Source organism: Ursus americanus, chromosome 1 (genome assembly GCF_024610735.1).
Source record: "Ursus americanus isolate L20-20 chromosome 1, mUrsAme1.1.p, whole genome shotgun sequence".
In the NCBI taxonomy this organism is placed as follows: Eukaryota; Metazoa; Chordata; class Mammalia; order Carnivora; family Ursidae; genus Ursus; species Ursus americanus.
In genome coordinates, this window is record NC_142127.1 from 29,380,153 (window position 1) to 29,392,598 (window position 12,446).

At 34.9% G+C, this 12,446-nt stretch overlaps 1 protein-coding gene across 8 annotated transcripts in view; it reads right to left on the reverse strand.

Annotated features, from left to right (window-relative positions):
* The window catches only part of ORC4 (origin recognition complex subunit 4), an 86,498-nt gene that overhangs the window by 58,227 nt on the left and 15,825 nt on the right, over window positions 1-12,446 (reverse strand). For 2 of the 8 annotated variants that reach the window (XM_087860628.1, XM_045782266.2), the window contains exon 2: window positions 6,013-6,054. The exons of 4 other annotated variants lie outside the window; for them this stretch is intronic. In XM_087860628.1, coding sequence (XP_087716754.1) covers window positions 6,013-6,022 — 10 coding nt within the window. In that variant the 5' untranslated portion in view covers window positions 6,023-6,054. 2 more of the 8 variants (XM_045782284.2, XM_045782293.2) reach the window with 2 other exon arrangements.

Consider the following 12,446-nt stretch of genomic DNA (forward strand, 5'->3'; position numbering starts at 1 on the left):
ATTCCAAAACTGGAAGCCTATACCTCCTATTCCCCTTAACCAATTTTGCCCATCCTCTCACACCCTTCCCCTCTGGAAACCATCAGTTTGTTTTCCGTATTTCTTTGACTGTTTCTGATTTCTTTTGTTGTTGTTGTTGTTGTTTATTCATTTGTTTTGTTTTTTAGATTCTACATAGAAGGGAAATCATTTGGTATTTCTCTTCCTTGGATTTCACTTAGTATAATGTCCTCTAGGTCTATATATGTTGTTGCAAATAACAAGATCTCATTCTTTTTTATGGCTGAGTAATATTCCATTATAGACATATACCACTAATCTGAACAAAAAAAGTCAGTCTTCGGACGCCTGGGTGGCACAGCGGTTAAGCGTCTGCCTTCAGCTCAGGGCGTGATCCCGGCGTTATGGGATCGAACCCCACATCAGGCTCCTCCACAATGAGCCTGCTTCTTCCTCTCCCACTCCCCCTGCTTGTGTTCCCTCTCTCGCTGGCTGTCTATCTCTGTCAAATAAATAAATAAAATCTTTAAAAAAAAAAAGTCAGTCTTTTTTTAAGTCTAGACAATTGACAAAGTATCTTTCAGACTGCTAATTAGCAACAGCATACAACATCTGCATAAGATAAAACCTGATTTTGACTATCACTGTCTTAAAGAACCCAGAATTATCAAATCTTACAAAGGCAGAGAGTATGACACTAGCTTTGTTGTTTTTAACTTTTTAAAAGATTTTTATTTATTTGAGAGAGAGCACACTAGAGAGAGTGTGTGTGTGCAAGCATGACTAGGGGGCAGACAGAGAGGAAGAAGAAGGTTCCCTGCTGAACAGGGAGCCCAACATGGGGCTCGATCCGGGATCATGACCTGAACTAAAGGCAGATGCTTAACAGATTGAGCCACCCAGGCACCCCAATAATTGCTTTGGATAACCACTCGCTTTGGCTGAGAATAAGCTGCTCAATAAATTACTGAATTGATTTAATAAATATTTTAAAGTAAAAAACATACTGCTTCACCAAAATAATACTGTTAAGTCACTTATAAATCCTTTCATGCCACAAATTTCAGATACTCAACTTGTCAGCTGTGTAAACTAGATATAAATTTTTTTGGTGATATTATATAGTGATAACAGTTCATGACTAATTTGGCCCAATAAATTATAAGATGGCTATACAACATATATTTGGAATATTTCCAATTTCCATATGTATATGTATGAATTTCTGTATGTGTATGGGTGACACATATATGTGTGTGTCCGTGTGTGTGTGTGTGTGTGTGTGTGTGTGTGTATAAATGAGTTTACCACCTCAGTTTCCAGACACTGCTTAAAGGAATATTTTTACCATATTAAACACAAATTGTTACTGGGAATGACATTACAAATAAAACAGAAGATAAATGCAATCTTAAAAAGGATTAAACAGGGGCGCCTGGGTGGCAAAGCGGTTAAGCGTCTGCCTTCGACTCAGGGCGTGATCCCGGCGTTGTGGGATCGAGCCCCACATCAGGCTCCTCCGCTAGGAGCCTGCTTCTTCCTCTCCCACTCCCCCTGCTTGTGTTCCCTCTCTCGCTGGCTGTCTCTATCTCTGTCAAATAAATAAATAAAATCTTAAAAAAAAAAAAGGATTAAACATTTATTTATTTATGTAAAATGAATGTAGAAATGCCTCCCTGTATCATAGTTAATGAGAAAACCAAGAAGCATAAAACTGATATAAGGATTCTCAATCATACAAATATTTAGCCAATCAGTACTTATTACAAAGGCCCTGGGAAAACCACTATGGGAAAGATGAATATTAAAGTTGGTCTCTATCATCAAAAAGCTTAAAGTCTGACTGGAATAAGATATATGAATATTAAAGTAGAAAAGGCAGTACAAGTATAAAACAAGGGATAAACTCATGGATTCAGTAAAGAAAGGGGCCTTAAAGAACATACTGGCTGCTTTTTATTAGAGTAGAAATTGGGCAGAGAGATTTTTAAAAACCTGCCAAGATCACACAACTTACATATAAGCAGCAGCTGTTACCTCTAGTGACACCCAATGAAGTGTTCTGTTAATCTGAAGTGGCATTAAAACAAAAAACAACAACCCTGTAAACATCAAAAAGAGCCATCAAAATCATCACTGGGCTTTTCTTTAAGGGAATAAAAATACCAGATGAATGCATTCTGAAAGAAAATTGCTAGTATCCCAGATGTTCAAGACTGACAATCCAAATGTGTACCTGCATAATTTACATTAATAAACATCTGTATTTTTAAAATAATATACTTCTTTGAACATGAGAAAGTAATACGCGTTTATCATATGAACTTTGGAAAGCCAATAAGGAGTCATGTGGATAAGGATCACTGAGCAAAATGAAATCAGAGAATCCTTGCAATATCTAATAAAACAAACAAATAATTAAAAAGAAATGTCCTAGGGGGATTATGGGAAGATGGATTATGGAAAGTAGGAAGCACCAGGAATTTATCACCACTAGAAAGCAATTGTACAGGACAGAATGTGATATAACTATTTTGGAACTCTAGAGTCTATTTAAGGTTTGTAATATCCAGAGGAAGGCTTGGAAATTGCCATTAATTTCGGTTAATTTCAGCTCTTTGCTCAGTAGCTACCCATCTCCCACTACTGAATCCAATGAGAGGCAGCTATGAAGCTGATACTAGAGGATCTTACACAGCTTGTGGTGACAGAATGGGTAAAAGGGATCCTGTTGCCCAATGTCAGGGATTTGTGCTGATGGTGGCTTCTCATCTCAGAAAAACATATTACACAGGTTGCCATCGTTATTCCATTTCCTCTTATTGTTGGAAGTCCCTCTTCCTCCTGAGTCATAACTTCTATGGAATTTAAAAGGCCAGTGCCCCTTTTCCCTCCCTTCATTTTACTCTTCTTTTTTTTTTTTTTTTTTTTTTTTTTTTATGATAGAGTGGTTTTGGGCGTGCAGGGGCAGGGGTGGGGGGGTGAGGGGGTAAAGAAGTCAGAGGGAGAAAGAATCTCACGCAGGTTCCACGCCTAGCGCTCAGCCCAGTGCTGAATCCTACATAGGGCTTGATCTCAGGATCCTGAGATCATCACTTAAGCCTAAACCAAGAGTCTGCCGCTTAACCGACCGAGCCACCTAGGTGCCCCTACTCTTCCTCTTTTTGGGAGCCAGAGATTACAGACTAGGATATTCAAAAGAAACTGCATAAAATGAGAGGAATTAAAAAGTCATGATGCATGTCCAGGGGAAGGTACAGGCTCACAGACACCTGAGAGACCTTAATTTTATACCTCAAGCTGATCTTTGGTACAGAGACACACTACAATTAAAAAAGTAGAATAATAAACAAAGACAAAAAAGCAGCAAACCCTGCAGAACAGGAAAATCTGATTTCCAGAGCTACTAAATTATTAGTTTCAAATGACAGTTTTTAAATAGAAAATATCAAGACATACAAAAAAAAAGTATGCCCCTAATCCTCATGTTGTTCAAGGCCCAACGCTTCTATTTCAAGGGAATAGCCTGCAAAGTGACAAGGAGAAAAAAATTAATGAAGCCTATACTAGTAATGTGAACAGAAACTGTAACACTGTAAACCAAAGAAAGCATTTACAAGAGAAAACAGGTGAGACTATGTCCTATTTACTTAGTTTTCAAGTTGTCCAAGTAGGTCAAAGATACAACAAAGAATTTTTCCTGCCCTGCAGATGAATAAGCTCCACACTAGTTGGTGCAAAATAATCCTCTCAGATAAAACAAGTATTTAAAGGCTTTTACTTGAAATATTTACCTAAAAAGTTAGAATTACATGAAACTTAGATAATACTTAATATATAAATTGACATTAATACCTTCACTTGATTCTCAAGTCATGTCATGTCATGTCACTAACAGCAACCCAGGAGCCCTAAGGAAACAGTGGGAGTTAAGTAAACCATAGGGGTTACAAATGGCACCATCACATGTTTATTCATGTTCAGCTTATTACTATACAACACAGGCATATGGGCCCAGTTGGTGGAATTAATGAATGCAGCTAACTTGAACTTAAAGGTATTATGATGTTTTTAAATGAAAGTGAAATAATTCAGACATTGCAAAAAAAAACCAGTCGATCTTTCCTGGAAAGAACAGTGGCTGCCTGTCTAAAGCGTATTGCTTAGGAAAAGAAAGAAAAGAAAAGAAAAGAAAAGAAAAGAAAAGAAAAGAGAAGAGGACAGGAGAAAGAAAGAAAGAGAAAGAAAGAAACAAACTCTATGTAGAACTTTAAAATAAAGGTAGGCAAGAAACTGATTTTTGAAAGAAACTTGTGCTATGGAGAGAGCAATTTGAAAACGTTTTTATCTCTGATTTTGTGGCTGAAACTGATGTATTACCTATAAGAAATTCTCATACATAGGCACTTAAAACTACTTATAAAAAGAACTTTCTAACATATATTCCTACAAAGAGCATGAATAGGCTTTATTATGTCCATTTGTTAAAAATATAAAAACACAACTTTCCAGTTTGGAAAAACAATTTACATGAGAAAAGAAATTTACTAACAGAATTCCTACAAAATCTGTGTAAAATTGGTGAGATTGAAAATGAAAAATGTACAAATTATCATTATTTTTTTCAACAGCCCTCTTTTGGTCAAAACCCTAAAGTTCCAGTACAGAGGAGTAGGACTTTGTGACAAGAACTCATGGTAAAATAAAAAAAAAAAAGATTTCCCTCTGATAATAACTAAAGAAAAGAATATATACTATATACTATCAACCTTTGTTTAAATTAGGTAAAAGTGAAAAATACAAATTCTACTACTGTTTACTTAGTGTCTAACTCAATATGGCTGGCATTTTTCAAAGAACAGTAACAATGGACAAAACATTAGAACTTTGCCTCTCTTCAGTTAGAAAAATTATCTTGATTGGATAAACAGTCAAATAAAATGTAAAACGAAAGATATTTTAGGAAAATCTGTGGGTGGTTTCCACGTTTTGTTATTGTTCTTTGAGATGAAACTGAGGTAAGAATATATTTAAGCTGTTTTTCAGCCAGCTAGAATTAGTTTCCACACTTATCTCTTGTCAGCTGGAGTGTTTGTAGCAAGGAAAAGATTAAAATAGAATTAAAAGAAAGGCTGAAGGTGGGACAAATAAGGGACAAAATAGGTATAAATTCCAGTTTTAGAATTTATAGACAAGCAAACATATTCTTAGTACTTCCTAAAAAGATCAGGTGGAAATGCTGTCTATAAAATTATGTGGATTTAGTTAAGTCAAGTTGGGGCAGAGACTGGTGAGATGTTTCCTTGAGTTCATCAGAGCTGAAGAGTAATCCTAAATAATTGCGTTTTTGAATGTGATTTCTAGATAAACTTGTCCACAGTGGAATAACTAGTAACTCCTGACAACTTTATAAAATCTTTTTTTCTCTCCATTTGTTCCCAGTGAATATAGAGGTGACACAATTTACTTAGAAACTCACTCAGATCAAATGAATCCAAAGTTTAAGCACCTTTAGTCTAACTATATAATGACATGCTATTTTTTTCATTGTTATTTTACAATGTCGATTATTTTTAAAAATTTATAATGTCTAATACTCAAAACTCACAAAATAATTCATACAAAAAGTCTGTAATTCTCCAGAAAAGCCATGTTCTCTCTTGCATCTCAGTTTTCAATACTACATAGCAATGTGCCTGGAACCACATAAACACATGGAGACATATCCACACACTTATATGTGTATATACATGCATATGTACACACATGTATGTGCAGAGATACATACACATATGTATCTTTTAATAAATGTATTTACTTTGTAAAGAACCTATCAGAATCCTAACCTTAATGAATATGCCCCCAGAGTTGTTTTTAATAACACTGGTGGATCAATAGTCAACAAAATAAGTAAACAATCTCAGTGGGAAAATGATTAAGTTTAATGACACAAAATCTTCATGTAAAAAAGGCAATTACTTATAAGTTATTACAATATTTATAACTACTGACCATGAAACATCCCATGATGTATCCCATGTCAATTTTGTATTACTGTAAAACAATAAAAAAAATTGAGAGAATTTCCTTAAAATACACATTTAAAATATATTCACTTCTGAATTATATAGGCTAATGAAGACACAACACATTTGCAAATAATCTAGAAATCTTTTCAGCTTTTGAAATGTATTATATCTTTTTACTGGCACTGATTTATCTCGTAACTACATCTTAAACGTCATATTAGCCAACAGTACTCTGAACGCAGGAAATTCTCTGAGCACAGGGAATTTGACTAGAAATATGCGGAATAGGAAGAGGAATGAAGGCTGTGATTCAAAGCTAATGTGTTTACTTGGATGGCTAAACAGTATAAAGGAAACAAAGATCTGAATCAACAAAAACATCTTATTTTTGGATGGAGGAAGGTATCATACGTAGGACTCAATATTTAAGACCTGTGCACTAAAGTCAGTGAGTAAGAAGAGAACGAACACATAGAGACTTTCTTTGGAAAAGTACATAAGTATATTTCATACTCATAAAGTATAGTATTGTACAGTACTGTACTTACAAGAGCAATTACTCCAGGGCATATGTTCATTTAGGAAGAATAATGAATAGAATCCTTCCCACTATTTTGTTTTTTCCCTTTGACATACTCACAGTTGAATTCCTGTAAATGTAAATATTATATGCTACGACCCCAGTGAATCAATTAGCAAATATTAAACTATTTTAAGAAGACAAATCTGAAAATACTGCCTTAAAAAGAAACCACTTGAGAATTTCTAGAAATTATCCCATGTAAACCCGAAATCTTATAATTTACCCTAAAAACTTTAAGAACAGTTTGTTGTTTCTAATGAGACTCTTTGGTTTATGCAGGAAACAAAAGGACCATATCCTTACAATCTGAGTACTAAGCCTGAGATTATATTCTCCCATTGTGTCTACTAAAGAATACTAATGTATATACACCCCTTAACCTCCCCATCAACATGCTTAGATAACTTTGCCATGACAGTTGAAAAATCTCAGTTTAAACATTTATACCGTAATAAGATCTCCACAAATAGTTGGATTTTTTTTTAAAAGAGAGACCTTATCGGAAACATTTTTTTTTTTTTTTTTTGCTTTAAAAAGACAGCTTGGAATTTTTTCTTACACAACGTTGTACAATACACAGGAAAACTTTCTTTTTGAGACTCCAAACCAGAATTTTCAGTTACTTACATTATTCTTTGTACTGAAAAATAACTGTTCATCATGATGACTTTAAGATAAAATACCCAAAGTGTCTTCATAAAAGTTATAGACTCACTTATTTTTAGCAAGATCATCAAACACAACTCCCTCATTTTCACATATGAAAACAGAGACACAAATTTACTCACAGATCCAGTTACAGTCAGATTCAGGTTAAGCACTCAGATGCAATATATCTACCCTTCTCAGCAAACCACCCCCATCCAACCAAGGCTAACTTATGATCAATTGTGAACAGGCAAGTTCAAATATACTGTTTCCTATACTGATGTCATTCTTTATATACCTCTCATATATATACCATTCTCTGTTCTGAAAAAATTGCTATTCTTTTACCACTGAGGTAAGGAAAACAATAAAAACCACCCTCATTGAAACAAAACTCCCAACAATAAACAAAAGCACCAGTCTAATTAACTGGCTACAGGGAGAACTAACTCTTCTACCTGAAAAAAGTTCAAATACACTCAACCAATTAATTTCCTAATTCTTAAATAAAACAAACCTAACTCAATATACCCACATGTATTTCCTTGAAAAGGTAAGAGGTAAACAAACACAGAATGTCAACATTAGATCTGTGGTACAACATACTTGTGGTGCAATATACTTGTTAATAAAAAAATGGTCTTTTCTAAGTAAATGCACGAAAAAGCACATGCAGGACTAGTCTTTTCTTCCTGTGGAGGCAGACCACACTGCGTAATTGTGAGACAAACCATTAGGCTCCTGTTTAAGAAAGCTAACTGAGCACATCAATTTACCCTGACTTCCTTCAAAAATGTCACCAATGTCACAGAAAAAACAATAAATAGAACAAATCTATGCCATCAGGAAAGCTAAAAAGATGAGATGACCAAAATGCTGAAAAACTTCTATAAGATACAAAGCACACTGACTACACAAAGGGTATTATAACCTAGTATCTGTAAAAGACTTCTGTAACATGTAAGTTTTCTCAGAATTCCAGAATAACCATAAGATCTAAAGGAGCAGGACAACAATCATAAAACATGAGGAAAATGAATGGTAAAGGAGTTTACCAATCTCTAATTTTGGAAACTCAGCAGAAGTTCCATTTATCCTAACTGAAGGCCACAACTATAGTTCTCTACGTAAAGTGACAGCTTCTTCTGAAGATACCTGGGATAGCCACTGAGACCTGAGAAGGGGAAATGGTACCCCAGGTAACTTTCTGACACTAATAGGAGGAGGTCTCATACTCAAAATGCAAGGTTTTCCTTACATCCTAAAAGAAAACTTGGTAATCCCACTTTATTTTAACTAGCTTCCAAAATGGTCTTCGGTGGTTCTTACCTAAGAACTTACCTTCATATCTTTGAGGAATCCCCTACCATGTTATAGAGCTGACCAGTATAAACAAGAGGATATTGTAAATAATGGAGTGTGACTTCTGAGGACAGGCCTTGATTTCACTTAGACCACCTGCCCTGAGGGAAGTCACCTGCCATGTAATGAGGATAGTCAGGCAATTTTATAAAGAGGTTCCTGTAGTAAAGAACCGAGACCTCTTACCAAGAGTCAGTAATAACTTGCCAACCACATGAGTGAACTATTTTAGATGCAGATTCTCCAGCTCCTGTCAAGCTTTCAGATGACCGCAACCCAATTAACATCTTGACTCTAACCTCATGAGATCGGAAGAACCACAACCATCCACCCGAGCTGCTCTTGAATTCATGACCCACAGAAACACTGTCAGAAAATAAATGCTTTTTGTTTTAAACCACTACTGGTTGCAACTGTTCTGGAATAATTTTCTACATAGCAAGAGATAACCAATACATCCTGCTTTAAAATTTATAGGAAAAAAACCCAACCCACTAATAGTACTGATAATCCATGAGAATTAATCATAAATACTGTTAATTTTCTCTACCAAAAAGAAAAAAAAAATCACAAAATCCAGAGAATGGAATCAAGGTAAAATTTAGAGGAAAACGTAGGGTATTTGTGAGTTAATGAACAATACATATTAGTCTCTAGCCCTGGTTCCTGGCACATACTACTCCTGAAACACTTATAACTTCCTCAGTGTTAAGAGCACCAAAAGCATTTTTTGTTCAAAAATTTGATTTCTGACTCTGGTTCCTACACAAGACTCCTGAAACCCTTTTAATTTCCTGGTTGATAGGAATGTCTTTTGGTCTAATGAGGCAACTCTTGGATACATCCTGGATAAGGAGTGGTTATCAAAAGAGTAAGCCATGATTAGAAGAAGCTTGGAATTTTCAGCCCCAATCCCATTCTCTTGAGAAGGGAGAAGAACTGGAAATGGAGCTGATAATAGATCATGCCTATGTGATAAAGCTTCCACAAAAATCCCACAAGTACAAATTTCAAAGAATTTCTGCGTTGGTGAACACATGGAGATTTAGGGAGAGTGGCATGCTCAGCGAAGACATGAAACTCTACACCCCTTCCAACATTCCTTGTCCTATGCATCTCTTCCATCTGGCTGCTCCTGAGTTACACCCTTTAATAACAAACTGGTAATCTAATAAGTAAAATGATTCTGTTTTGGGAGCCACTCAAAAGGAGCAGATCGTTGGAACCTCTGATCTATAGCAGGTTGGTCAGAAGAACAGGTGACAACCTCGACCTGTAACTGGAACCTGAAGTAGTGAGCGCAGGGGATAGTTTTGTAGGACTGAACCCTTAATGTGTGGAATCTGATGCTATCTCCAGGTAAATAATGTCAGAATTCAGATGAACTGTAGGACATCCAGCTAGTGTCTGAGAATTGCGTGGTGGTGTGGGGAACACTCCCTTCCTAACACTCTTGCTAGAATTGGGTACAGAACTACTTGGTATTAGACAAACTTACACCCTTATTACTAAAGAAACTAAATATGAACTTTGCAACATGTAACTTATAAAACTAAACTGGAATTAAGATGAAATTGTGTATGATGAAAACGAAAAGCAGAAAAATGACAAAATAATTAAGACAAACAGTGAGAAAAAGTAAAGGCAGAAAACATTAAAAAAAAATAGTGATCACAAAAGAAATGGGAAGTGTGTTAAAAATATGCCAAAAAATAACTATAGCACCAAGAAGTTCTGAAATTTAATTTTTAACCAAACATTCAAAAAAGAAGTTGAAAGGGATTTAAACAATTTCAATATCTAGAAAAAAATACAAGCCTTTGGACTTTTTCCTATGTAACTGATACAACCTTTGTTAATAAAACTAGTCAAAAGACCAAAAAAAAATCATTATAGATATAACGCTCACACAAAATTCATAAATAGAATCAAAGATTCTGGATCAAATATTTATTAGATAATAGCCTAATAAATAAAGTATCTTTTGGAAAGTTAAAAATCTGGCTCTTTAATTTATAATAGGATAGGTATCAAAAACCCACTATAAATAATGTTACAAATAAAACCAGGAACAATATATCTGCTCTTACTACTAATAATAAATATTATTCTAGAGAAAGCAAGTAACAACAAAAAAATCCCACTAGAACAATTTCATGTGGTTCCTATATATTAAAGGGCGTTAAGCTCTATTTCTCTTCAAAACAAAAAAAGCTAAACTGCAAGATTTCTTCAATCTGCAAAATGCTAAAATTTAGTACCCCATTTTAATCACTGAAACAATGCGTTTACATATACTTTGTTAAACTATGCATGCTAATTGATGAAAACATGCATATTTCTTAATCAGAGATTATTGTTAAGTCAAGAATCTGTAAGAAGCTCTTATTTCAGTGATTGACTGTAACATCAGTCAAACCGACTGGATGGCTTAGTCGGTTGGATATCCAATGCTTGGTTTTGGCTCAGGTCATGATCTTAGGGTCCTGAGATAGAGCTCCATATCGGGCTCCCCACTCAGGGCACAGTCTGCTTGGGATTCTCTCTCTCCCTCTGCCTCTGCCCCTTCTCCTGCTCACATGCATGTGCGCACTCTCTCTCTAAAGTAAATAAATTCTTACCAAAAAAAAAAAAAAAAAGTCCAAGAGACCACTTTGGAGATGAATCCTACCAAACATTTAAAGAAGAGTTAATATTGTTTTTCTCAAACTATTCCAAAAAGTTGAAGGATAACCAAATAAAGACATTACAAAAAAAAGAAAACTACAAGCTGATACCTCTGACGAACACAGAAACAAAAAACCTCAATAAAATAATAGCAATACAAATCCAACAATACATTAAAAAAATCACTCACCATGACCAGGTGGGATTTATTTCAGGGATACAAGGATGGTTCAGCATTTACAAATCAATCAACATAATACTTCACACTAACTAAAGAAAGGATATAAACCATATGATCTCAGCAGATGCAGAAAAAGCACTTAACAAAGTACCACATCCAGTCATGACAAAAACTCTCAACAGAATAGGTTCTGATGAAACATATTTCAACATAATAAAGGCCATATATGAAAAACCCACACCTACCATACTCAATGGGGAAAAACTGGGAGCACTCCCTCTCAGGTCAGGAACAAGACAAGGATGTCCAGTCTCACCAATCTTATTCAACATAGTACTGGAAGTCCTAGCCACAGTAATCAGATGAAGAAAATAAATAAAAGGTACCCAAATTGGTAAAGTAGTAAAAAACTTTCACTATTTGCAGATGACATGATATTACATATAGAGAACCCTAAAGACTCCACCAAACCACTAGACCTGATAAATGAATCCAGTAAAGTCAGAGAATACAAAATCAACACACAAAAATCTGTTGCATTTCTATACACTAGTAATGAAGCAGCAAAAAGAGAAATCACGAAAACAATCCTATTTACAATTACACCAGGATAAATAAAATATCTGGGAATAAAATTAAGATTAATAAGTGTGTTACACTGAAAACCATAACATAATGATGAAAGAAATCGAAGACAACACAAATTAAAAGATATTCCATACTCACAGACTGGAAGAACTAATACTATTAAAGTGTGCATACTACCCAAAGCACTCTACAGACTGAATGCAAATCCCTATCAAAATACCAACAGCATTGTTCAGAAAACTAGAACAAATAATACTACGATTTGTATGGAATCACAAAAGATCCTGAATAGCCAAATCAATCTTGGGAAAGAAGAACAAAGTTGGAGATATTACAATCCCAAATTTCAAAGTATACTACAAAGCTGTAGTAATCCCACAGTAGAGTA